We start from the raw sequence: 25,766 nt of genomic DNA on the forward strand, positions 1-25,766 counted from the left end.
TGTTAGCCAGGATGGTCTCGATCTCCTGACCTCGTGATCCGCCCGTCTCGGCCTCCCAAAGTGCTGGGATTACAGGCTTGAGCCACCGCGCCCGGCGGAATGAACTCTTGATAGACTCAACAACATGGATGAATCTCAAAATAATTATTCTGGGTTTTCAAAAAAGCCAGACCCTCCCCTCCTAAAAAGGGTACATACTGTACAATTCCATGCATATAAAATTCTACAAAATGCACACTAGAGTGGCAAAAGCAGATCAGTGGTCTTTTGAGAATCGAAAAGGGGGTGTCCCAAAGGGGTGTAAGATGGAGAAATTACAAAGAGGCATGAGGAAATTTGGAGCCATGATGCATGTGTTCATCATACTGATTGTGGTAATGGCTTCACAGGTGTTTGCAAGTCAAAACGTAAATTGTAGACTTTATGAACAGTTTATTATATGTCGATTATATCTCAATAAAGCTATAAAAACATGTAATCACAAAATGACCTTTAGGTGCCTTCTAGCTGACTTTCAACTCAATTTTTTTCCTGATGGCTCTTTGATCCCTTTATCCAATTGCCTTGAAGAAATATCATTGGCCCCAGGCAAATATGCTTTTGTTCTCAGAAGGCACCAATCCTGGGTTTTTGCAATTGGAAAAAAAGAAAAGAGGAAAAATGTCTGAGCCCCCTTAATAACTAAGGATATAGTTCATTCCTCTTCCCATAAGCTCACCAAAATCTTACTGGAATCAAACATTCTAAAAGATTATTTCTATTCCGTGTTTTAGAGCCTAAAGTAAAAAAGATAAGCTTTAAATCAAACAGAAACTTTTTCCAGCAACTTCTACTCTTGTGATACTGAACTGAACTGAAGCAAAAGATTTTAAGAGTTGCCTGAATCCTTTGGAGTTAACCTGGTTATTGACTTAAAAAGTCTAATTGTGAAATTGACTTAAAAATCCCCTGTGAAAGAAGGGGTCTGTTCTCTCTTTGGAATGACACTCTCACTAACAATTTTCTTGATAAGAGGACCCAACAAACAGCAATAGAAATAGAAAACTATAGATTGCTAGGTGAGAGTATTTTTTAACCTGCTTCAACCTACAACTGCAAAATGAACTGGCCCAATTTAATTAGAAAAGTCTCACAATTTCTGACCACTGATCTACATTCCTGAAAGGTTCCATGTGAAATAAATATGGTGTGTGTGTGTGTGTGTGTGTGTGTGTGTGTGAAATTGAATCATTTTCTAACTTATTCAGTATAAAAAAGAAATAGACTTGGGATCATTTGAACTCTGCCTTTGCAATTTATCATCTTCGTGATCTTAGACAATCTCTTAATTTCTCTAAGCTTCAACTTTCTCCTCTAAAATGGAGTTGAACTCAAAGCGCTGACCTAAAGATTACATAAAATGAGAAAAAGTAAGGTACTGGGGCTGATACATAGACAGTATTCAATAAAGCTTTATGAAATCTGTATTGTAAATATCCGTTGAGGTATAATTTCAGAAGCCTTTATCTCTTCTTCTGATAAACCTTCATTTGGTTATTATTTAATACCATTCAACTTAAAGTTTATCATTCTCTCACCCTGTGTCACATTAATAATCTGCAATAATAACCCACAAACATGCAAGAACACATTAAGGGAATTTGCTATTTAAAACAGCAACAGCTAATACTTGGTGAACACTTAAAATATACCAAATGTTGTGTATGCTTTTCACAACAGTCCTATAAGTTTCATACCGTTATTACTTTAATTTTACAGATGAAGAAACTGAGGCACAGATAATTTTTCCAATGTTACAGAACTACTAAGAGGCAGGCTCCAGGATTTAAACAAGGCAGCCTGACTGTGGAGTATCTGAGCTAAATCACTACTCTATACTGCGAGATTTTTTAAAAAATAAAATTTTAGCCAGGCGCGGTGGTTCACGCCTGTAATTCCAGCACTTTGGGAGCCCAACGCATGTGGATCACTTGATGTCAGGAGTTCAAGACCAGCCTGACCAACATGGTGAAACCCCATCTCTACTAAAAATACAAAAATTAGCCAGTCGTGGCGGCATGCGTCTGTAGTCCCAGCTACTCAGCAGGCTGAGGCAAGAGAATCGCTTGAACCCGGGAGGCAAAGGTTGCAGAGCTGAGATCGTGCCATTGCACTCCAGCCTGGGTGACAGAGCAAGACAAGGAAGGGAGGGAGGGAGGGAGGGAGGGAGGGAAAGAAATTGTAAACATTTTTGTTAAACAAATCATCACAAATCCATCTTCTGGGTAACATAAAAATCACAGGTCTCTTAAGAAAGAGATTTTCAGAAGTACTAGATCATCATGTACTCGTACATCATGAAGTCTACCCCCCCGCCTTTAGGCAGGTCCACAACTAAATAACTCAGGCCTGGTAAAATGACTCCTAAGAACAAAATCCCAAAACTTCTACCCACAATTCACTCCAAAGTTTAATGTGAGGAAATTTTTATTATTTTTAATTGACACATAATAATAGTACATATTTATGGGAAGGGGAGGGGAGTCGGGGGTTGCCAGAGGTTGGTTAAAGGAAATTCTTAAATTACAAGTAATTCAAATACTTGATGCTGCAGGCTAGCCCCTATTTCATGGGTTAATGAACCCTAATATTTCCATTTTTCTTACTCAACTATTAAATAAACATGTATTAAGTATGCCCAGCTGAGTTATATCACTGAACATGGAGAGAAAAAACTCAGGTTCTGATAGGATTGATCAAGAGATTGGCCAGCTGTGTCTGTTTGGAGTGGGGGATGCAGGAATAGAGTACGGAGAGGAAAGGTCTTCATTTATGGAAATGGGCACAGAGCTCCCAGACAGCACCATGTAACCCTCGTGTGGGCTTCACTATGTAATGCTGAAACATCCCAACACCCAGAGCAAACCCAGGAAAGGTAAACGGGCCAATCCCAAGCAGGCATGCCTGGAAAAAACCACACTTCCCTTTTCCTGAGTCTTAAATCTGTCTAACACCACCGGCTTGCCATCTTCCCGGTGTAAAAGTTTTTCTTTTACTGAAGGCTATAATTAAGTGGACTCTTTCTTTTCTGCAAACAAAATACTAATAACTTCAGTGGCTGAATTAGAAATGCCCCAATGTGATGTTGGTGAGTAGGGCAGGTTGAGGAAAACGTGAGGCCCTTAGCCTAGGAGACACAAAGTCTGGATTCCAGGCCTGGTCCCACGTTTGCCTTCAGTCTGTATTTACTGGGCACCTAAGGCCCGGGGGTGCGGAAGGAAGGTCAGTCTCTGCTCTCCCGGGAACATACAGTTTATCTAGAAAGACGAAGTGCACAAGCCGCTGTGCACTGTGGCAGGAGTTAAAAAAGCAATGAACTCAAGATATTAAGGAAACACAAAGGAAGCTTTCCTTGGCTTTTACCCTTGAACCTCGCTGAACTTCTTAGATTCCGTTCATTAAAATTAGAATAATTCCTTGTTAATATACTTTGTGGTGTTGCAGGGTCGCAATGGCCAAAGCTCCCAGAAAAATATAAAGAACTCAAGGTAGGGATTTTTGATTAGTGAGGTAATGATGCTAATCTGTACACTGAAAAGACTGTTTCATTTCAGCTGTGCTATAGGAAAACAAACAGTTACAACTCGCTAGTAGTTTATCAAGGCGGGAAAAAAAAAAAAAAGGCAGCGCATGGTGGCTCACACCTGTAATCTCAGCAGTTTGGAAGGCCGAGGCAGGAGGATTGCTTGAAGCCAGAGTTTGAGACCCGACATACCGAGACCCTGTCTTTACTAAAAATAAAATTGTCAAGTGTCCTGGCGCGCACCTGTTGTCCCAGCTACTCAGGAGGCTGAGATGGGAGGATCGCTTGAGCCCAGGAGTTCGAGGCTGTAGTGAGCTATGATCGTGCCACTGCACTCCAGCCTGGGCAAAAGAGCGAGACTCTGTCTCTAAAAAAAAACAAAACGAACCAGGTTCGGCCTAATGCAGAGGGAAATCAGAAGCAATCCCCAAAGTCAACGCCTTGGAAAAGGACGCCCTGGGTCTCAGTACTCCGGGTCACGCGCGTCCTGCCGCTCGCTCTCGGGGCGCTCCCACCTACACCGCCCTCATCCCCAGCCCCAGGCCGGACACTCGAGACAGAGGTCCAGGACCGCACGGACCAAGTCGCGGGCGATCCCTGGCGGCCAGCTGCGGCCATTGACCGCTGGAAGCGCGAGGGGCGGGGCGCAGAGCGAGCGCGGGGCGGGGGTGTGGTCTTCTCGCGTGAACTGATGGCGTCATCGAAGCGACGGCCCAGAAGGAAGTCGCGTGCTGAGGGGTGTGACGGTTTTCTTGCTCGTGGGCTCGGACGAGTACGGAGCGCCTGCAGGGACAGCCTGGTACGCGGCCCCCGCCCCTTCGTGCGCGCGCTGGGCCTAGCTGCAGCTCCGGGTCGGGGCTGACCCATCACCCTCGGGAGCCTCAGTCCCAGCAGCTTCTCTCCCTCCGCCGGCCCGCTCCTGGAGAGACACAGAAACCCTTTTCTGTCGCGTCCCCTCCTTGAGAGCCGCAGGGGGACGGAGCGGAGGCTATTGGAGCCGCAGCCCCAGCCCAGGGCGCTTGACCCTCTCTCGGAACGGGGCGGGGAAGGGGCGCGAGTGACTTCGGGGAGGGAAGGGCACTGGCAGGAAAGGACGCAACTGCAGATTGCTAGCCGGAGGCCGCCACGGTAAAATAAGCGCCTCGCAGATGTCCGCGCCCCGGTTACGTTAGACCTGGGAGGCAGAATCCACGCCCTGCGTTCACGGGCCCACGCACGCACAGCTGAACTTTGCAGTCAGTCACCGTAGTTCCAGATTATTCAGTGTTCAGGATCCAACTCCTCCGCGTCCTGGTGCCTGAACGCGGTTGGACCCAGGAGCCCAGAGGCTCGCAGTTTTGGACATTGCCTTTCTCTCTGACCACGGGCTTGGGGATCTGTCAGGTGCAGAGTGCCAAAGTATATCGGGGGGAGTGTGGCTTCAGGCTTGTTCAGAGCCCTGTCCTGTTTAGGGCCAAAGGAATAACTGGGAAGGTGGATGCGAGGCCAGCGAATCCTACCTTGAAACTCGGCTCGCCTGCTGGCTCTGCCACTCCAGCATCTGAAAGGAGTAAATAATGGTTTCCCTTGAAACTGCAGGCAATTAGGAGTGGGAGGCTCTGACCAGAATTACATAGCCACAACTGCCTGTCATTTGGCATCCTCTGTAATTTGGGCCAAAGTACTGCAGCTGCCTCTCTTCCCTACTACTAGTATGAAAGATTCAGTGACAGCACATTCGTGTTCACAGGAAGATGAGGCTGTGTTCTGAACCCTACCCAGCTGGCACGGGTTCTCCCTTGAGCAGCGGCTGTATCCGGAGCCAGTGCTTCCTCAGTGCGGTGGGGGCCCTGATTTCACAGTTGAGAAAAGGGGAACGTTGACTGAGAACGAGGAGGAAGCGAGTTGTAGATCTAGCCTTGTGTTCACACGACACCAGGCTGAATGAGTCACTCGCAGGGAGCTCAGCTTGGTGAGGTCCTCTGGCTGTTGCGGCCTTTTCTCCTGCACGTTGGACCACACACATTTTCCCGTGTCTTTTCCCTAGGATAAAGGCTCACTGATGGCTCAGTTGGGAGCAGTTGTGGCTGTGGCTTCCAGTTTCTTGTGTGCATCTCTCTTCTCAGCTGTGCACAAGATAGAAGAGGGACATATTGGGGTATATTACAGGTAAGACAGAGACAGGGAGAAGTCGGCAACTTCTGTTAAATAGCTCCCTTTCCTGGTCACTGCTTTCCTAGCAGATACTGCTGAACATCTCTGTTTATATTTCCTTGAACAGGGGAGTCTTTTCAGATTGAGCTTTTTATGTCAGTAACCATGGAAAAGAGAATACACACACACACATATATGTAAATTTAGAACTTCGCTTAGTAGTCCAAGATGATGCCATGGGTGGTGATTAATAAATGTTTATATAGATTTAGAGGCAAAATCTAAAGGAAACTGGTGCTCCTCACAGATCATCCCTAAAATACTGTTTTCTCCTACATCCCTCTGGCAGTCTTAGCTCTACACTGCTAGGTTACCTTTACAAAAGCCAGCTGAGTCCCAGTTCTTGATGGCAACTTGAGAAGGTAGCCTACTCTGCTAATTTAGGATACTCTTTTGAAATTAACATTTCAGCCAGCCTGGGTAATATAGTGAGACCCTATCTCTAAAAAATAAAAATAAAAAAATTTAATTAGCCGACTCTGTGTCACGCACACGTAGCCCTAGTTACTCAGGAGACTAAGGTGAGAGGATCACCTGAGCCCAGGAGATTGAGACCAGCCTGAGCAACATAGTGAGAGCCCATCTCTACAAAAAGTAAAAAATTAGCCGAGCATGGTGGCATGTGCCTGTAATCCCAGTTATTGGAGAGGCTGAAGTGGGAGGATCACTTGAGCCCAGGCGTTTGAGGCTGCAGTGAGCTATGATCACACCACTGCACTCCAGCCTGGGTGACAGAGCAAAACCCTGTCTCTAAAACTAAATTAAAATAATATTAACATTTCACGAAAAATGAAAGAGCCTGCAGGTTGACTTATGTCAGTCAAAGCAAGCCTTAGGATAGTGGTTCCTACAATAAATTTAGGAGCCCATTATGTCACTGTTTGTTTTATTGGTTTTTTTTTAATTCTTTGCATAATATAAAGCAAAGAAGCACTTATAAGTCGGGTTGCTTTCTTTTTAATAATCTCCATGACCAAGTTTTTTGCTTTATGTCTTTGTGAACTCTTCTTATATGTGCTGTTGTGATGCTTATTTCTGGATTGCTAACAGCAAGTTCTAAAACTCTGGAATTCCTCTCTCCTTTAATTCTTTCTCCCCATGATCTGCTTACATGTTCCCCAAAAAGGCTTTTAACTTTATCATTTACATATAACTTGATTAGAAAGGTAACTCTATTGCCAAAACATATATTTCAATTACTTATAAAGTACTTCAAATTATTCTTTTGGTTGGTCATGTCAGTGGACTCCAGCATTAGTGCAGGTAGTTGATAACCACATTACTGGACTTAACTGCCCTATTGGATTGCCACAAGCCCAACAGATATGACAAAGTAAAACAGACTTCATCTTCTTTTTTTTTTTTCTGAGACTCAGCCTCGCTCTGTTGCCCAGGCTAGAGTGCAGTGGCAAGATAGCAGCTCGCTGCAACCTCCGCCTCCTGGGTTCAAGCAATTCTCTGCCTCAGCCTCCCAAGTAGCTGGGATTACAGGCACCTGCCACCATGCCTGGCTAATTTTTGTATTTTTAGTAGAGACGGGGTTTCACCATGTTGGCCAGCCTGGCCTTGAACTCCTGACCTCGTAATCTACCCACCTCAGCTTCCCAAAGATTACAGGCGTGAGCCACTGCGCCTGGCCAGAGTGCCTGTTATCTAAGTATACCCATGGATTCCGCTGTCTTTTTTTTTTTTTTTTTTTTTTAAAGACAAAGTCTCACTTTGTTGCCCAAGCTGGAGTGCAGTGGCACAATTATGGCTCACTACAGCCTCAACCTCCCAGGCTCAAGCAATTCTTACATCTCAGTCTCCCAAGTAGCTGGGACTATAGGCATGTAACCACCACACTCAGCTAATTTTTTTCCTTTTCTTTTTTTGTAGAGACAGGGTCTCACTGTTTGAGACAGGTTGGTCTCAAACTCCTGAGCTCATGCAATCCTCTCACCTCAGCCCCTCAAAGCGCTGGGACTGCACTAGCGGATTCTGCTGTCTTTATTCCATTTAGCCTGTGTGCCTATTTTTCTCATTGCAAAAGCATGAACAGTGGTTTTATGTTTTACCATCAGGCTTCCTAGAATATTAGGATCTAGCTGAGAGGAAGAAAGGGATCTGTGGCCATGGCTCCAGCACATGTCACTCTCTGTTATGTGTTTATAGGGCTGAAGGGAAAGTTGACCCTCATGATATTGATCTAATAGAGCCTTCTTGCCAAACTGAAGCTGCCTCTCTCTCCCTCTCCTCTGCAGAGGCGGTGCCCTGCTGACTTCGACCAGCGGCCCTGGTTTCCATCTCATGCTGCCTTTCATCACATCATATAAGTCTGTGCAGGTATGCTTGTCCTCTGTGGTATGATTGGATGACTGCAAATTTGGGATGTTAACTAGTGCATGATTTGAAATTATTTAGCCACTGGATGAGTAAAATGCCATTCTAGAGAACGATATAAGGATAATTTTTATATATATATATGTTATATATATATAAATATATTTTTTATATATATAATGAGGCTGGGAATTATTCCTTCAAGATAAAGCCAGAGAAGAACCTGTTTTGAGTATATGGAAGGAAAAGTCGGGGTGTATGTGTGTATGTTTTAAATCACAAGCTACCATGTTAGATGGAAAGAAAACATAGTAATTTTGCTGATTCTTATTTGAATTCAGAAATATGAACATAATTTTTGCAGTGAGTGGGGAGGAGTTGAACTAAATGAGGGGAGGTGACATCTAAAATAGGAGTGAGGTTAGTTGTGGCAGATCAAAAGCCTGGCTAAGTTAGATTCGCCATCTCTGAAGTATGTCCAGCCAAGAAGAATAACAAGATTTTACACTTTACACTGATGCAGGAGAATGTCTTGGGATACCTGCTAGGCATTTTCCCTGTAAGTTTCGTGTGCTGTTTACCAGGCTTTGTGGCGTTCAAAGTGCATTCAGGTACATTGTCTCATTTGAGTCTTGTAGTAATCCTGAGAATGGGCTGGGCAGCTGTTAGGGTCTGAGACAGGTTAAGTAAGTAATCTGCTGTTTCAAAACTAGTACAGTAGCCCTCCCCCTTATCCATTATTTCACTTTCCACAGGCTCAGTTACCCACAATAAACTATGGTCTGAAAACAGGTGACTAGAGTACAATAAGATATTTTGAGAAAGAGACCACCTTCAAATAACTTTTATGATGGTATATTGTTATAATTGTTCTATTTTATTATTGTTGATCACTTACTATATCTAATTTATAAATTAAACTTTATCATAGGTATGTGCTATAGGGTTTGGTACTCTCCCCAGTTTCAAGCATCCACTGGGGGTCTTGGAACATATCCCTCTGAGGGGATAGACGGTGCCTACCATAAATAGAAGAGGTAGAAGCAAGCATAAGTCCTAAGGTGCCCAATCCAGTGTCATCTTCACTAAACCATTATTACTCAGTTTGTTTGTGTGGTGGTTTACTTACAGCTGGGGCAGGGGCCTTTGCTTGGCTTAGCAACCCTATGAGGAAGGAGGATTAGGTGGGGTAATCATGTTTAATGAAGGCAATGCTCAACCCAAATGGTTATTCCAGGACAAAGGCATTTAGGATTCTGAAACGTAAGTTACTTTGTCACTGCCCATCTCTAGCACTTTATGTTTCCTCTGTTTCCAGACCACACTCCAGACAGATGAGGTGAAGAATGTACCTTGTGGGACTAGGTAAGGTACCCAAAATAAAGCTTTTAAGCCCAAATAAGTCAGAGAAAAGGCTATCTGGCTGGCTGCAGGAAGAGACAGTGAAAAGGGAGGCACCCTTTCTTGGTTAATTCCCTGTCTCGTAGCTCCCTATATTGATTTGGCCAGGTGGTGGAGTACAGTAGAGGAAATCACAGAAGGTTCAGGAGGGGCTAGAATGCCGTATGTAATAAGGAGTTTGCACTTATTCTATTATAGGTGAGGATTGGCCAGGTGCAGTGGCTCACACCTGTAATCCCGAGGCAGGCTGATCACGAGGTCAGGAGATCGAGACCATCCTAGCCAACATGGTGAAACCCCGTCTCCACTAAAATACAAAAATTTAGCCAGGTGTGGTGGTACGCGCATGTAGTCCCAGCTACTAGGGAGGCTGAGGCAGGGGAATCACTTGAACCTGGGAGGCAGAGATTGCAGTGAGCCAAGATCATGCAGTTGCACTCCAACCTGGCGACAGAGCGAGACTCCATCTTTAAAAAAAAAAAAAAAGAAGTGAGGATCACTATTCACAACAACAAAGACATGGAATCAACCCAAATGCCCATCAACGATAGACAGGATAAAGAAAATGTGATACATATACACTATGGAATACTATGCAGCCATCAAAAGGAACAAGATCATGTCCTTTGCAGGGACATGGATGGAGCTGGAAGCCATTATCCTGAGCAAACTAGCGCAGGAACAGAAAACTAAGCACCACATGTTCTCACTTATAAGTGGGAGCTGAATGATGAGAACACATAGACACATGGAGGGGAACAACACACACTGGGACCTGTCAGTGGATAGGAAGTGGGGAAAGGGAGAGCATCAGGAAGAATAGCTAATGGATGCTGAGCTTAATGCTTAGGTAATGGGATGATCTGAGCAGCAAACCACCATGGCACACATTTACCTATGTAACAAACCTGCACATCCTGCACATGTACCTCTGAACTTAAACGTCGGGAAAAAAAATAAAATTTTAATGTTAAAAACAAAAAAAAGAAGTGAGGACGCACAAAGGTTTTTAGCAGATAAATGACCTGATACAAGAAGATAACTTTTGCATAACTAAGGAGAATGTCATAAAGTTAGGGGAGACCTTCAGGGCAAAGAGATCCGAAGAGAACACTACCATAGCAGTCCCACTGGAAAGCAAAGAGAGTTTAAACTGGGATAGAGTAACAAAGAATACCACAGAGAAACACTCTGACAAATCCGGAATTGGAACATCCCACAAGATCGCAGGCCTGATCTCTTCACAGAGTGGTCGTATTTAGAGGGATGCTGGATTGAATGGAGACTTACAAGAGACATAAACAGAAGCAAGGGTGAGCATTGATTAGAACCTGGTTCAAAATTAACAGCTATAAAAGATACAATGGGAACTGTGTGAGTCCACTCAGGCTGCCACGACAGAGGACCACACACCAAGGGACTAAAATAATAGATATTGTCTCACCATTCTGAAGGCCCAAAGTCCAAGATCAGGGTAACAGCAGGGGTAGTTTTGGTGAGACCTCTCTTCCTGGCTTGCAGGTGACCACCTTTTTGTCATGTCCTCACAAGGCCTTTCCTCTGTGTGTGCAAGAAGAGAGAAGAAGGTGTCTGGTGGATACCAGACCTGTTGGATCACAGCCCACCCTTATAACCTGTTTAACCTTAATTACCTTCTTAAAGGTCTAATCTCCAAATACAGTCACATTGGGGGTTAGGTCTTCAACATATGAATCCAGGGGCAAGGCATACACAGTTCAGTCCATAACACAAACTGTTGGGGAAATCTGAATAGGGACTGGGTATTAGGTGATATTACAGAATTACTGCTAATTTTCTTAGGCTTGAGAATGATATAATGAGTGTGTAGGAGAATGATCATTTTAGACCATGCTCGCCAAAGTAAAGGAATAAAGTATCCTAACGGCAGCTTACTTTGAAATGTTCAGAAAAAAAAAAAGGCCAATAAATAAGGTAAAATGTTATCAGTGTTGAACTCAGGTGTCTGGATATGGATGTTAGTTGTACTATTCTTTCAGCTTCTCTGTGTTTGAAATCTTTTTATAATAAACATTTGAGGGCAAAGGGAGTGTGACACTAAAGTAATAGTGAAGACAGTTTAAGAAACATTGACCATAACATTCCATAGTAACCTTGTAAGTTCTAAAAACTTCACCTTGACCCTCCTTAGTCTTTTCTGTGCAACTGATTCATCAAAAGGCATTGCTGATTCCAAAGATATGAGTTACTCTTTCATACTGTTCCCCAAAAGTCTTACTCGTGTCTTTGTAGAGATGTTCCTAGGCAGTGTGATTTCTCAGGAGAGTATGTTGTTGCCATGAGCCCTGCAGAACCTCCTGCTTGGAGATCCAGGCTGCCTTACAACCTCCTGTGAACTCTTCTACTCCTTTTCTGCTAAGCCCACATCTTACACCATCGCCCTGGGGGACTGCACCATATCCCAGAGCTTCCCAGTGACTTCTTGTCCATTCTCCCTCCAATAGTGGTGGTGTGATGATCTACTTTGACAGAATTGAAGTGGTGAACTTCCTGGTCCCAAACGCAGGTACGTCTTAACAGTTTATTCCCACCACCAGCTCACTTTCCCCAGCATGCCACTCCCGTGTCTGTTGTAGCACCTCGGAAAAGGAGAGCTACTGTGTCTGAGGGCATTTTGAGTCTTGCCTTTTCTTATGCCAAGCCCTCTCCTTCCCTCTCAGTGTATGATATAGTGAAGAACTATACTGCCGACTATGACAAGGCCCTCATCTTCAACAAGATCCACCACGAACTGAACCAGTTCTGCAGTGTGCACACACTTCAAGAGGTCTACATTGAGCTGTTTGGTAAGAAAGTCTCTCCTGAGCGTGCCATGCTTAAGCAGGGTTCCTGGAACCCCATGTGTCTCCACTGCCTAATGCCTGGCTGCCTGCAGGGTGTGATGGGCACTTAGGGACAGGAAATGTTAAAGAATCTCGTGCTCAGGAGCTGGTCACAAAGGAATTCCTGGAGAGTGCTGATGGCAATGCAACAAGATCCTTAGAGGGCTGGAGCTTTGGGCACAGGGATCGTAGTGGAGTAGAGTGTTCACTTCTGGCCTCAATCAGATGCTGGAGTGGAAATGTGTTTCCACTGTCTCTAAACTGTCATTCAGTAATGAAGACAAGATCCATTCTAGAAGAACTGCAGAGATTTTCCAGCCCAGCATCCTCATTTTAAGATGAGGGTACCGTGACCCAAAGCGAGAAAGTCGCAGAGCCAGGTGCCAGTTAGTAGTGGAGCTGAAACAGGAGCTTTCCTCTCCTGGCTCTTCAGCATTCCTCTCACCATGCCACACTGAATGGAGGGCCCCCAGGAATGGGTGATGAAAAAGACATGATTCCTAATTCTAGAAGTGTGATGAGAACCATAGTTCCTTCCAGTTCCCAGAACCTTTGTGATTATTATTTTTTTACTCTGTACCTGTAGCGACAAATAGAAAAACACTTTAAACAAAAAGACTCCACGTGCCTAAGTAGATATGTTTTGTACTTTTTTTTTTTTTTTTGAGACAGAGTCTCGCTCTCGCCCAGGCTGGGGGGCAGTGGCGCAATCTCAGCTCACTGCAAGCTCCACCTCCTGGGTTTACGCCATTCTCCTGCCTTAGCCTCCCGAGTAGCTGGGACTACAGGCGCCCGCCACCTTGCCCAGCTAGTTTTTTTTTTGTATTTTTTAGTAGAGATGGGGTTTCACTGTGTTAGGATGGTCTCAATCTCCTGACCTCGTGATCCGCCCGTCTCGGCCTCCCAAAGTGCTGGGATTACAGGCTTGAGCCACTGCGCCCAGCCTTTGTCCTTTTTACCTTTTTCAAAATAAAGGCAACCTGACTTAGCAGTAAAGGAAGGACACAGTTGGGTAACTGTTACAACCTGTTTGCAGTCAAGTATTCTGTTTAAACTCACTGCCAGAAATTCTCTAATAGCCAATGCCAAAAGTAAATGAATTTTTAACCAATAGTATAACTATTCTTGACACTAGGACTGGAAAATGATTTTTCCCAGGAATCTTCATAAAAGGGACCCTGAGCGAGAACATTTTTCATAGCAGACAGGAGGAATCATCCACATCGCCAACAATCATAATTAAGCAAACCACCTTTTGCACCATTTAAGATTTAGGAAATCATCCAAATTACTTTTAATGTTTCTGCAGTAGAAAATGAATCTAAATTCATTTTATAGGGTTTGTAGTCTTTTATCGGTTTGGGATTCAGTGTGCTTTTAAGAAAAAGTTGGTAAATTTGCCATTGATTTTTTTTTTAACCTCAAACTAATAGAATTGTATAAAATATTAATTCTCTCTAGCCATTGTCTTAGGGCTTGTGCCATTACATGAACATTTCAAAGCACTGAAACAAAAGACCAAGGATCCCCAATGTCCCTGGAGAGAAAATTAAAATACAAACTTGTTTTTCATTAGAAAACTTACTTTCTTACAGCTAAAGTTGGTAGCTTAGTGAAGTACAGCTGCTTGTATGGAGAAGCTGGGGAAATATATTTGCGTTGAAACTTTTTTTTATTTTTACATCTCAGTCTTGCTAGCAGGCACTACTTGGCTTAGAATCTGTCATATCCATAAAGGAGGAGCTCATGTTTCTAGTCCTGGCCCTTCAACTCAGAAGGTTCTTCTATACTTTCCTTCTCTCAGGACCCCCATAGCCCAGACTTTAAACATGAAGCTGCATAATTTTCATCACTTCTTACTCTGCCACATCCTCTTTGCCCATGTTATTAAAGTATTATCTAATACTTACTCAGAAGTTTACCTGAAGAACCTCTTTGTGTGTTCTTAGTAATACAACTTTTTTTCCTGTCCCAACACCTTTTAATACAGTTGGATAAAAACATGGATACAAACACGTGGATATATAGGTATCACTGAAGCAGTCTGACATAAAATAATACCTATATATACAACACTCCTCTGCAAATAGCAAATGTAAAGTAAAAGATACCCAACAGATCATTTTGTTTATCTCACTATCATTTATTTATTAATCTATAACATCTCCCTCCCATGTGTCCATGCAAGGAAGCAGTACTAGCTGTCCGACTAGAGGGTAGCTCCCTTGGGTTACCTATTGAGACCCCATTTTCATTCGGATCTCAGCTGTCCTACTCCCTCACTGCAATCTGGCTTTTCCTTCTTTGAGTATAAAGTCTGACATGGGATGGTTCACCTATAGCTTCAGTGTGTGAAGTAAAGAAAGCAGATTCTGGCTTTTAATGGGTCTCCTCTGACAGTGAAAGATTCAAACCACGGCCAATTCCAAGAACCCTTCTAAGAACAGAGACAGAGTCACTTCAAAGGATCTGACTTGCTATACTTAAATACAATTCATGCTGCTTTTCTCTATGACACACCATAATATTTTCTCCAAAAATCTTGAAACATGTTATTAACTTTGAAGAAAGAATAAAACCAGCCACTTTAGAGACTGGAGACACTCAAGCACTGATCTATTCATAAAGTTTCTACACAGCTGAATAAGTTTGCATTAAATGGACAAAAAAAATAGTACAGAAAACCTAAATAGAGAAAATAGAAAAAAAAAAAAAAACAGAAAAAAATAGAGAAAAATTCATCTCCTAGAAAGCAGGTCAAATGCACTCAGTTAAAAGACCTCACTGCATGTAGGAGAATCAGTGGGAAACAACATAAAGCCTTCTGCTAATACATAAATAGGAACCAGTCTATGTAATCAAGAAATTACTTTGTCTCCTGATCTAAACGCTTGCCTCCAGTCTAGGGCTCAGAAAAAAGCCTGGTTATTTGAACTGGTTGTCAATCAAGGTCCCCTTCATTTTCGCTTTCTTGGCTTCCCGTTCAGCCAGCTCTTGTAGTCGTCTCTTGCTCATGCCTTTGCGCTCTAGCTGTTTTTCAATCACTTTGGCGTTCTGTGCATACGAGTCAGCAACTTCCCTAGCCTCAATCTCCTCTTCCTCTTCATCAATGGTAGACACAGTGACAGAACTGAACTTGCCCATGTCTTTGGTCCGTTTGGTCATCATCACCTTCTTAGGAGGCTCTTGTTTCTGAGTATATATGTTCATTTTCCCAAAGCCCTGGCCAAACTTAACTACTGCTCCATCCACAATGAAGGTAACAGGAGCATTCTTCGGCTGGAATTGGTAGAAGAGCGGCAGTCCACACTTTGCACATTTCTTTCTGTACTGTCGTTCAATGCCTCCAGGTCTCCGCAGATACATAGTCTCTTCATCTTCTGTGTTACAAAACTTATGGGCATGTTTGGCAGCATCAATCACACGGGACCGGTCCCGGGGCCTCATAGGCAATTTCTCTAACTGACAGTCCAGCACTAGGACCATCTGGCCGCACAAACAGTAGTACACATGGAGGGGCTTCTCACCGTCGTCATATTCCTCCCGGTCCCTAGTGTCAGAGCAGACTACTGACCGAGACACTACTTTCGGCATGGTTTCCAGGAGCAACCTGAAAACTCTACGCTAAGAGGGTCGCGGCGAAATGACGTCACGAGCGCGCCGTTCGCCTTTTCCCTGCGGCTACCTTAATAATATAACTTAAATGGCATTTATCAACATTTCCATAACATATGAACATCAGTATTACTAAAACACCTTGAAAAGTATTTCTTTCACATTTTCCCGGTTAGCTACTAGCCCATGGCCACAGGCTTCCACCTTGACTGAGATATAATTTGGTCTGATGAATGACGTTATTAGCTTGTGGAGGACACGGGCCATTTAAAGTTTGATTGGTATTCTACTTAAAATTACTTAAAATATGAAATGTAATATTTAGTTCTAGTTGTTAAATTGGTTGACCCCTAGCAGGTGGGAGGTGCCGACTTGATGGCATTTCTCCTTCGGTGCTCAGGCTTGTGAGAGCACATCCTATATGTAGAAACGTTACCGTCCCTTGTTTACTGATAGTACTGTCTTAAAATCCTAACAATCAAGGCCCACCAATTAAACAAGCTTGTTATTTTTGCTACTAGCCGGCTTCCATGGGCCTCCATTTTGGCATCAGTAAAAGGACGGAGACTTTCTCTTCTTCAGAGGCTATTTGAGCACAGGTGACCACAAAAGGACTACTTAAAGCAGATGGCAGCTGACAGCGAAGCAGAGATGTGGTGTACAAGTCCCAGCCTGATTTCACTTAGTCTTTTTCTCTAAGCCCCGCCGGGATCTTATCCAGGATCTCATGGGCAGAAGGCAAGGAAGGGGATTCTAAAACCTGAGAAGCCCAGGCCAGAGAAGGCAGCTTTGGTGCTGCTTTTCTGAGATTGCAGCTGGAAAGGAAGGCAGGGGGAGAGTCGGTTACAGCTGTTCCTACATTTGTCTGTGAAACAACTCATGTGGATTCCAGACAAAGAAATCAGGACCAACGCAAACAGCACATCAAAAGCCTGGGGCTCGTTTCCAGAACTGTACATTTTAATTTTCCCTTCCTGTTGTTTGATGGAGTTCCTAATAGAAACAGTCTTCCTTGGGGCTCTCCTTGACGTCAAAGTCTGTTTTTCTTTTAGAAACTTCTAAAATTACTAGATTTAATGTGCTCAGCTCTTTCCACAAAACCTAAATAGCCATTCCACCTTCCTTCTTCAGGGAAACTGAACCTTCCTTCTCTTTGGCTGCTGTTGTCTAGGGAAAGGCTGCTGCCTCACGCAAGAAATGTGCTAGAATTGTTTGTTCTTTTTTTTTTCTTTTTAAGCTCTCACCCGCTGTAGGGCATGGTTAGTATTTTCAGAACAAAGGTTGAGTTTTATCTTGAGGCACAGAAATAGAATGCCCTTGCGTTCGCCGTGTAGAGGGCTGCCTGCATAGGCTGCTTCAGAAGTTGGGCAGGGGATCTTTAGATTTGTGGGCTTTGATAAGCACACTCCCTTGGGAGGGTACATTCTTGAGCTGGTGACTGAACTTGCACTTTACCCTCATCCTGCCCTCCCTCATCTAGAAAGTGTAACAACTCCTTTCTCTCTGTCTTTTCTTTATTCCAGATCAGATTGATGAAAATCTCAAACTGGCTTTGCAGCAGGACCTGACCTCCATGGCCCCTGGGCTGGTCATTCAAGTAAGCATTGCTGCATGGGAGCAGCCCCTCTCTCTCTGACACTGCATCCCTTCTCCCAAGGAATGTCCTTTTTGTGCAGGAAGATCAAGGCCCAGTGGGAACTGCGTGTGTCCCCTCACTACCCTCACTTTCCCATCAGCTGCTGTTTTAATCTCTCTCCAGGCTGTGCGGGTAACAAAGCCCAACATACCAGAGGCAATCCGCAGAAACTACGAGTTGATGTGAGTATACCCTCTGCCTGGGCTGTGACCACCACTGACTCCCACCTCCCACCTCCCACCTCCCTCCTCATCCCATCCCAGAGGTAACTGAAGCTGCCAGGCTTCTCGGTTATCCCCTTGCTGGAGGATTTGCCACAGCCCACTGCACTGTAAGATTGGGCAGGCACGTCAGGACCACCACTGGGGCTCCCTGCCTGTGATTGAGAACACCAGGATAAGCCCTGTAGAGCAGCGATGTTTTGAAAAGGGCCAAGGGGCCTTGTTTGTGTTCAGTGACTCATGCCCAAGGCGTAGACAGGAACAAGACACCAGTAAGTGGACAGACAGGTGTATTTTACTAAATTATGTTTTATTTTCCACAAATGAGTTACTTGGGAGGAGAAGAGCTATGTTACTGTCAGCTTTTATAGATCAGCTTTTACCTGGGCCATGGAACAGCCTTCCAGGAGGAGTAGGAAATGGGAGTTTGCCTCTCTTCAGCAGAAGAATTCGACTTCTCCTGGGGACAGTGAAGCTCCTGAGTTTTCCGTAGCTGCCTCACAGCTTTTTCTCCTCTTCAGGGAAAGCGAGAAGACAAAGCTTCTTATTGCAGCCCAGAAACAGAAGGTGGTGGAAAAGGAAGCAGAGACAGAGCGGAAGAAGGCGCTCATTGGTCTGAATGTGGTTCTGTGATCCCCCTTTCCAGGCAGAAGGGCTGGGGGTGGTGGGAAGATGCAAGGAGGCTGAGGCCTGGTGAGACCCCATGGTCCTCCAAACCACTTCCACAGCGCAGGAGTGGCAGGTAGACTCCCAGAAACAAAGTTGAAATTGTCAGATCATGGCCAAGGGTAATGAGTTTTGAGTTCCCACTTATTTCTTAAATGAAAGAAGCCCCGCCTGTTTTTTTTGTTGTTTTTTTTGTTTGTTTGTTTTGTTTTTGAGATGGAGTCTTGCTCTGTCACCCAGGCTAGAGTGCAATGGCATGATCTCAGCTCACTGCAGCCTCCACCTCCCAGGTTCAAGTGATTCTCCTGCCTCAGCCTCCTGAGTAGCTGGAATTATAGGCGCGTGCCAGCACGCTTGGCTAATTTTTGTATTTTTAGTAGAGATAGGGTTTCACCATGTTGGCCAAGCTGGCCTCGAACACCTGACCTCATGATCTGCGCACCTCGGCCTCCCAAAGTGCTGGGATTACAGACGTGAGCCACCGCGCCCAGGCTGTTAATTCTTCATAATAATGGCTAACACTTAATTAAGCACTTACTGTGAGCCACATACTTTTCTAACCACTTAATATGTGGGTTAAGTCAACCCTCACAACCACTGTGTGAGGTAGGTTCTGTATTATCCTTAACCTTGTTTTATCAAACCGAAGCACAGAGGGGTAAAATGCCGTGCCCAAGGGCATATGGCAAGTAAGGGGTGCAACTGGGGTTCAAACCAAGGACACTGGCTCTAGAAGCTATGGTCTTAGCCACTGCGCTGTATTATCAACAACCAACCTGAGCCCTGTCTACAGTGAAGGGCCGGGCAGAACCCTGCTAGAGTACTCCATTCTTATAGAATATTCCTTTGGAGAAGTTCCCTTGTGAAGTTAGGGCTCATGCTTCCTGCGTTGGGCCCAGGTCTCCTCGGTTACTATCTCACGCCGATAGAAGGGGGCTGTGCTCACTGGCAAATCCCACTCTGCCCATGTGTGCCCTCACAGCTGCCCTCTGGGGGCTCTCCAGCCAAGCTGGCCCACCAGGACACTCAGCTCGGGTGAAAGGTGAAATTAGTCAAACTCTGAAATGCCAGAACCCTAAGTCTTTCCTCACTATCATTTATGCAGAGGCAGAAAAAGTGGCCCAGGTGGCTGAGATCACCTACGGGCAGAAGGTGATGGAGAAGGAGACTGAGAAGAAGATTTCAGAAATTGAAGGTAAGCAGAAGTGGCTGTCATGCCTGAGTCCTCCTCAGACCACGCCCTGGGGCCAGTGGGTAGGGGAGCCATTGCCTTTGCCCTTTAACTGTGCTCAAGGATGTCATGATCTCCGCACAACAGCAGCTTTTCTCCATGCGGAGATTTGAATTTTGAAGCGACTGTGGCCAGGCTAGCATCTGTTTTCTACTTCAGAGAGCATTTGTTCATTCAGCAAATGTGGCTTGACTACCAGTATGTGCCCAGCATTTTGTTAGGCATGAGAAAAAGGAAGTCCCGTAGACCTGCTGTCTTGGAGTTCCCAGGCTAGCGGGGCCTTGGAGCGGTGGCAGCGTACTCTCAGCAGTTGGCTCTCCCCACTGCCTTAGCTTCTTCTGCTCCAAAGTTGGTCGGCGCCATGGTTTTGGGCACCAAGTCTGTTCTCCAGGTCTATGCAGATATTAAGCCAGGTTTGAAGAAGACAGATTTTCAGCACCTGTCAGACAGGAGCTGGAGAGAAAGGTTTTCTTTGCTGGCTTTTCTGAATATCATTCACCTTCTGTTCCTGCTCCTAAGCCTGCACCTCCTTCCCACTGCCCACCTCTTCTTGGGGTGGCTTATTTCAAGCAAATTCCAAGGCAAAACTGGGACCTCAAGGCCCAGCTTCAGGCTACAAAGTGTTATGTCTAATTATACTCATTATTGGGCCTGTCAGGCTTTGCAGGGGCCCATAGAGGAGCCAGTTAGGATTTCACAGATCAGTGGCTCCTCATTAGGGAGCTCTTAGCAAAGCAACACGTTTTTATTTCTCACAAATACATGTCATCAAGTGCTCAGGCCAGCTGAGGGGGCCCCATGGCAGCCAGAACCCTGGCTGGACTGAAGCTCCTTCCACGAGGGGTCACACTGAGGGCACGCAGTGAGAACCCACCCACAGACTGACCTTTCTCCCAGACATGTTGCTACATATATTACTCACATGAGGCTGGCCCATTCCCAAGGCAAGGAGGTAAATATCAAAAATTTTCTATCAGCTTGACAGAAAGCTAGTCTCAGAGCTGATTAGGGAAGAATATGGCTTACACAGTGGAATTAAATAGGTCTTAATCCAAACACGTGTTGGTCTGGACCATGGCATGTAATTCGCTCTCAGAATCGCGCCAGCTTAATCACTGTTAATTAGGACCTTTTTGAAATGATTGATGGAAATAAAAGGGAATTGAAGTTGGAGAGGGACTGAACTATGTTATGTTCATGGCATTCAGTTTTAGGGTGGATCCACCTCTGGCCGTACTTAGAGCCACCTTTGAGCTTTCCTGCTTTTGCTGTGTAGCACAAGAGGGAGGAGTGGCAAGCTCTGGCCTAGAGCTTGAGGCAGGGTCCCACTGCTGTGCTTCACAGACGGATCTCCAAAAGAAGTAAGACAGGAAGCGCTTCTGGCTAACACTGCTTTCTTCCATAGCGCTGTCAACATGTATGTTTGGGCCATAGCCACAGACTTGCTGCCCTTGTCAAAGGGAGATGCTTTCAAAACACTTTTTCATCTTAGTTGATCCTTACAACAACTTGTACAATAGGGGAAAATGCGTGTAAAACAGAGGACAAAGCAGTCTCCCCCAGGTCACAGAGGCAATCGGGGCGAAGTTCCAGGGACCAGAACAGAGTCTTCCCATAGCCTCTGCACTTCCTGCAAAGAACTCAGTTTTAGCACTTCACCAAGTTCACTGCACTCCTTCCCCCTCAGATGCTGCATTTCTGGCCCGGGAGAAGGCAAAGGCGGATGCTGAGTGCTACACTGCTATGAAAATAGCCGAAGCCAATAAGGTAAAGACCCCGCACAGCCTGATAAAGAGGAGTCTGGGTCTGGGTCTGTATTGTGGGAGAGTTTCCAGCGTTGAGTGCCTACCACCACCCAAAGCCCTTCATGGCCAGAACTGAGGACACCTGTGTTGTGTGGTGCAAGTACTTTCCTTCTCCTTGGACATGCCTTGATAGAAGTTTAGTTTAATTTTGTGTTAAACATGGAAACTTTTAACTTTTGCAACTCTGCTCCAAGATCTGAGATGACTGTCTCTTACAGAAATGTAACAATGAGACCACAAAAAGTACGTAGGGGCATAAATATTTGACAGAGAACCTCGTCATAGGAAAATTGAAGGGGCACCACCCCCGTCTTCTCTAACATGGTTCCACCTAAGTCTTCCATACTTTTTTTTTTTTAAACAGCTGAAGCTAACCCCTGAATATCTTCAGCTGATGAAGTACAAGGCCATTGCTTCCAACAGCAAGATTTACTTTGGCAAAGACATTCCTAACATGTTCATGGACTCTGCGGGCAGTGTGAGCAAGCAGTTTGAGGGGCTAGCTGACAAGCTAAGCTTTGGCTTAGAAGATGAGCCCTTGGAGACGGCCACTAAGGAGAATTGAAAAAAACTTGATGCGACTGCAAATGACACTTAAGCAGATCTTTATTTTTTAAGATGAATCAGAATGTTCCTGCCTCCCCCACTACCTTCTCTGTCTTCCAATTACTGTGGTGAAAAAGAAGAAATGAACTTAAATCTACTCCCTTTCCAGGGAAGGGAGGGTGGGGACTGATGGGGGGTTTTATTTCAGGTAAGCAGTTTATATGACTTCCAATAAGATTTGTAAACCATGGGCTTGACCTTTGACCTCTAGACACTAATTTTATCCTTTGAGGCTGGCTTAATTAGGGATGCTATCATTAAGGAGGGGGAGAAATGTAGAGTGTTACCTCCAACTGACTTGATTTCCCTTATTTGGGAAAATGCAGTCCAGCGTTCTCACCTCTGCCTCCGAGGTGGGAGATGTCTGTGGGTGAGGCTCAGCAACTGAGCAAATATGTGCCTGTGAGTTTGCCAGTAGAGCTGTGAAGAAACAGCTGCAGAGAACGTTCGACCTTCCTGGCATTCTTGTCCGCATGTGTGTGAGTTATTTTAGAGGCGTGCTTTCTTGAGCCCTCATAAGGAAGTACTGGTGCTAGGTTTTGCAAGATTTTGTATACACTTTGCTCCTTGCCCTAGGGCTCAGAGTGGTGGTTTCTGACTACATTTCTAGAGTCGGAGCTTGATCACCACCACTCAATTATTTCTGCATCTTTTCACCTATCCTGTGATTTTTTTTTTTCTTCTCAAAAATTCCGTTCATTAGTTCCACTCAGTATCAAGAAGACAGGGACAAACAACTCAGGTGTCTTAACAGCTGCTGGAGTGGGATCCTCGTTATCTCTCAGCCACTGCAGGACCTGCCTGACAGGCTATGTGTGCACCTCGAGATGAAGTGTCTTTCTATTGTTGTAGAGATTCTGCAGTGAAGAGGTCTGACACCATGTGTGCAGGAGGAGGAACGATCAGTCAAGAGATGTCCTGGTCTTAATGCCTGTGGCTTATGCAGGGAGTGGGTCTGACTTAGTGATAAAAGGACTCTATTCACTAAGTAGCCTGTGTTTTTAAATCCAGGGCTGCAGGCAGCAACACAAGTCAGGCTGAACATTCGGTCTCCAGAGACAGCTGTGTGGAGCAAGTCAGAGTTCATGCCCAAGTCCCCAGGTTGGAATGGCTGTGCCAAAATCCATTCAAAGGGTTTTCTTTTTCATTACTAGTCAGAACATTTTGAGTCGCCCTGGGAGATTCAGGATAAGGAGAGCAAATTTGAACAAAAAGTTTTTCTTATATCCTGAGATTGAGGGGCTGGGGGTGTCCAACCTGTGTAGCCCATGGATTGTGTCTAGAATTAAGTGGAGGGCAGCTATCTGGAGTTAACTTGCAAGCATATTGGTGTCCTCCATGACCACCTCTGGCTTAGAACTTGGCCCTGTTACGAGCTGACCCCCCCACCCCCCGCCAACTCCTGTACCCCTCTTCCCTAGGTGAATCTGTGAATGGTCCTTTCTGGCAGCAGTCCCTGCCTTCTTTTTGGGCCCATGCCCAGACTTCTGGTTTAAGGAATGGTCCCAGAGCTTGGACCAGCTTGCTCAGGACTTTTGGGAGCATTGAGCCTGCCTAGAAAGATACAGTGTTAGCTCCCCTTACTTCAAAGTTGCCCTTCTCTATTCTGACCTCTGGGACTTCCGGTCCTGTGCACAGTTCTTGCAGGCAACAAAATGTGCCTGGGAGTGATGGATTTTAATGTGCTCCAGAGTCCTTTCAGAAGGTGGTCATTTCCCTTGGCCGGGCATGGTGGCTCATGCCTGTAATCCCAGCACTTTGGGAGGCCGAGGCAGGTGGATCACCTGAGGTTAGGAGTTCGAGACCACCCTGGCCAACATGCAAAACCCCATCTCTACAAAAAATAGAAATATTAGCTGGGCTTGGTGGCAGGCACCTGTGATCCCAGCTACTTGGGAGGCTGAGGCAGGAGAATCGCTTGAACGCAGGAGGCAGAGGTTGCAGTGAGCCAAGATCACGCCACTGCACTCTAGCTTGGGCAACAGAGCGAGACTCCGTCTCAAAAAAAAAAGGTGGTCATTTCCCAAGACCAGCATAGGGAGTATCCATTTAAAATACATCCATCTTCCTCCTATTTCTGTGCTATTAATCACTTATTAGAGCAACATGACATGCCCAGCATCCCCACTTCCCAAAAATGTCTGCTCCTTCTACCCTGAGCTCTTGTTGCCTAGGCCTCAGAAAACACCAATTCACCACAGTAGAACCGGGAGCAGGGATAGCTCAGCTTCTCTGAATAGTACACTTTGCTCAGGTCTTAACTTGAGGGCCTCTCCGGTACTAACATCCTGTGATAGCTTGTCCCATGACCACAAAAGAGCCTCAGTAGAGTCAAGTCCTGCTGCAGCTGCCCCGCCCCAAGTTTCTATCATTTCCTCTTTAAACAAAAAATACGTTATCCTACACATTAGTGTCATTCCAATGGTTGTCTCTTATCTGTCTAAATAGCAAAATCATGGAAATCAGCTGTTTTCTTTGCATAGGACAACTAACCCATCTGTCTGTATAACTTTGTTTTTATTTTAACTCTTACTAGAAAATCTAATCTTAAAACATTTGAATTCTAAACATGTAAAATGTGACACCTGCAATTTTGTAGACAGTGAAGTCATGGCTGCTATTTATAAATGGAACATCTATCAAAATAAGTAACTGTTTATAAAATTCAGTTTTTGTAGGATTTTCCAAGGAGGAATCACCTTGGTTGAATGTTTCTCACTCATTAAACTTTGCAGAAGTGATTCATATTCAGTAGTTTTTAATCACTTTTTAAAATACAAGGACCGAATGTTTGCAAGGAAACCAAAGTTTATTAATAATTTTTATATAAGTAAAATAAAATAGATGTAGAGGGATCTGTGATCATATAAAAAGGGAGGGTTACTGAAAGAATTTTAGCAATATATTGATTCAGGAAAAGGAGCTGTTTTATAAATGATCATTCACTGTTCCTGTGGTTCTATGTATCTTTCAAAACTGATAACTTTACTATTTAAAGAGAGTAAATAGTGAAAGTAAGATGGTCATACTTACCGACTTTATCTATTTAAGTTTGATGGAGATAAACTATATCTTGGCTAGTGGCTACTGTGTCTGTGAATGTAACCAGTACTTCTTTAAGCTCTGTTCAGTAGGGTTCTAGCCACTGCTTTTTTGTTGTTTCTAGCCACTGTTTTTTTTTTTTTTTTTTTTTCTTGTTTCCTTATAAAAGAGGTAATAACTAATCATTTTGTGTTTGTATTTCCATTCCTTTTTATTTCTGCCTTTGTATAGACTGATGATTAAATAGTCAAACTACTTCTACTTTCAAAGAGCCCCAAGGGCTTAATGACCCCATTTGTAACTGAGAAATGATTCTTGTTTTAGTAATCATTCTATAAATGATACTGCTGGATTGATTGCCTTAGGTTGATAGCTGGAGGAATTGTTTTGGACAATACTAACAGTCCCATGTGAATTTATGTCTTAGTTTTATTTGCAGTCTTGCTAAGTAAAATGAGTCTTTGTATCTACTTTTTTATTAAAGTGAAATTTAGCAATAGCTAATATTAGGTGACATAAAGAAATAAAACATCCCCAACTAGTGAGTTAAGTACAAGATCTCTCTAAAAATATACTCAGATGAAAATCTAGCCCCATTATCGATA

The 25,766-nt window shown here is 44.4% G+C and overlaps 2 protein-coding genes, 1 long non-coding RNA gene and 1 pseudogene across 6 annotated transcripts in view; 2 read left to right on the forward strand and 2 right to left on the reverse strand.

Annotated features, from left to right (window-relative positions):
- LOC105548830 overlaps positions 1-1,464 on the forward strand; it is a 19,563-nt gene extending 18,099 nt beyond the window's left edge. The window contains exon 3 of the long non-coding RNA XR_001007457.1: positions 774-1,464. This is a non-coding gene — a long non-coding RNA (uncharacterized LOC105548830). The remainder of the gene's footprint in view (positions 1-773) is intronic.
- A 987-nt stretch (positions 1,465-2,451) lies between these two features.
- LOC105548861 lies at positions 2,452-5,103 on the reverse strand. The gene is made up of 2 exons (XM_011993088.1): positions 5,062-5,103; positions 2,452-4,481 (listed from the first exon to the last, which is right to left on the reverse strand). Exons 1-2 carry the CDS (start codon positions 5,100-5,102, stop codon positions 3,977-3,979), a joined length of 546 nt encoding a protein of 181 aa, XP_011848478.1. The 5' UTR covers position 5,103; the 3' UTR covers positions 2,452-3,976.
- On the forward strand, positions 4,268-25,766 carry ERLIN2 (ER lipid raft associated 2). Of its 3 annotated transcripts, XM_011993062.1 has the most exons (12): positions 4,268-4,361; positions 5,589-5,710; positions 7,999-8,080; positions 9,396-9,442; positions 11,962-12,023; positions 12,178-12,303; positions 17,478-17,551; positions 17,714-17,772; positions 18,333-18,424; positions 19,583-19,672; positions 21,396-21,475; positions 21,878-25,766. In XM_011993062.1, exons 2-12 carry the CDS (start codon positions 5,604-5,606, stop codon positions 22,076-22,078), a joined length of 1,020 nt encoding a protein of 339 aa, XP_011848452.1. In that variant the 5' UTR covers positions 4,268-4,361; positions 5,589-5,603; the 3' UTR covers positions 22,079-25,766. The 3 variants fall into 3 exon arrangements, with proteins under 3 accessions (XP_011848452.1, XP_011848467.1, XP_011848457.1); XM_011993077.1 differs by lacking the exons at positions 17,478-17,551; positions 17,714-17,772; positions 18,333-18,424; ... (1 more) ...; positions 21,396-21,475; positions 21,878-25,766 and adding an exon at positions 13,475-14,461; XM_011993067.1 differs by lacking the exons at positions 4,268-4,361; positions 17,478-17,551; positions 17,714-17,772; ... (2 more) ...; positions 21,396-21,475; positions 21,878-25,766 and adding exons at positions 4,362-4,690; positions 13,475-14,461.
- On the reverse strand, positions 14,462-15,956 carry LOC105548836 (annotated as a pseudogene). The gene has a single exon (XR_001007458.1). The product of XR_001007458.1 is annotated as a UPF0428 protein CXorf56 pseudogene (transcript).

This window comes from Mandrillus leucophaeus, unplaced genomic scaffold (genome assembly GCF_000951045.1).
Source record: "Mandrillus leucophaeus isolate KB7577 unplaced genomic scaffold, Mleu.le_1.0 Scaffold111, whole genome shotgun sequence".
In the NCBI taxonomy this organism is placed as follows: Eukaryota; Metazoa; Chordata; class Mammalia; order Primates; family Cercopithecidae; genus Mandrillus; species Mandrillus leucophaeus.

Bases quoted from the DNA above. Each gene is read 5' to 3' on its own strand.
- ERLIN2 (XM_011993062.1), top strand. From the start codon at position 5,604: ATGGCTCAGTTGGGAGCAGTTGTGGCTGTGGCTTCCAGTTTCTTGTGT. The intron at 9,443-11,961 runs GTAAGGTACCCA...TCCCTCCAATAG, and splicing joins AATGTACCTTGTGGGACTAG to TGGTGGTGTGATGATCTACT. The intron at 19,673-21,395 runs GTAAGCAGAAGT...CTTCCCCCTCAG, and splicing joins GAAGATTTCAGAAATTGAAG to ATGCTGCATTTCTGGCCCGG.
- LOC105548861 (XM_011993088.1), bottom strand. From the start codon at position 5,102: ATGCTGGAGTGGCAGAGCCAGCAGGCGAGCCGAGTTTCAAG. The intron at 4,482-5,061 runs GTAGGATTCGCT...GTGTCTCTCCAG, and splicing joins CAGGCGAGCCGAGTTTCAAG to GAGCGGGCCGGCGGAGGGAG.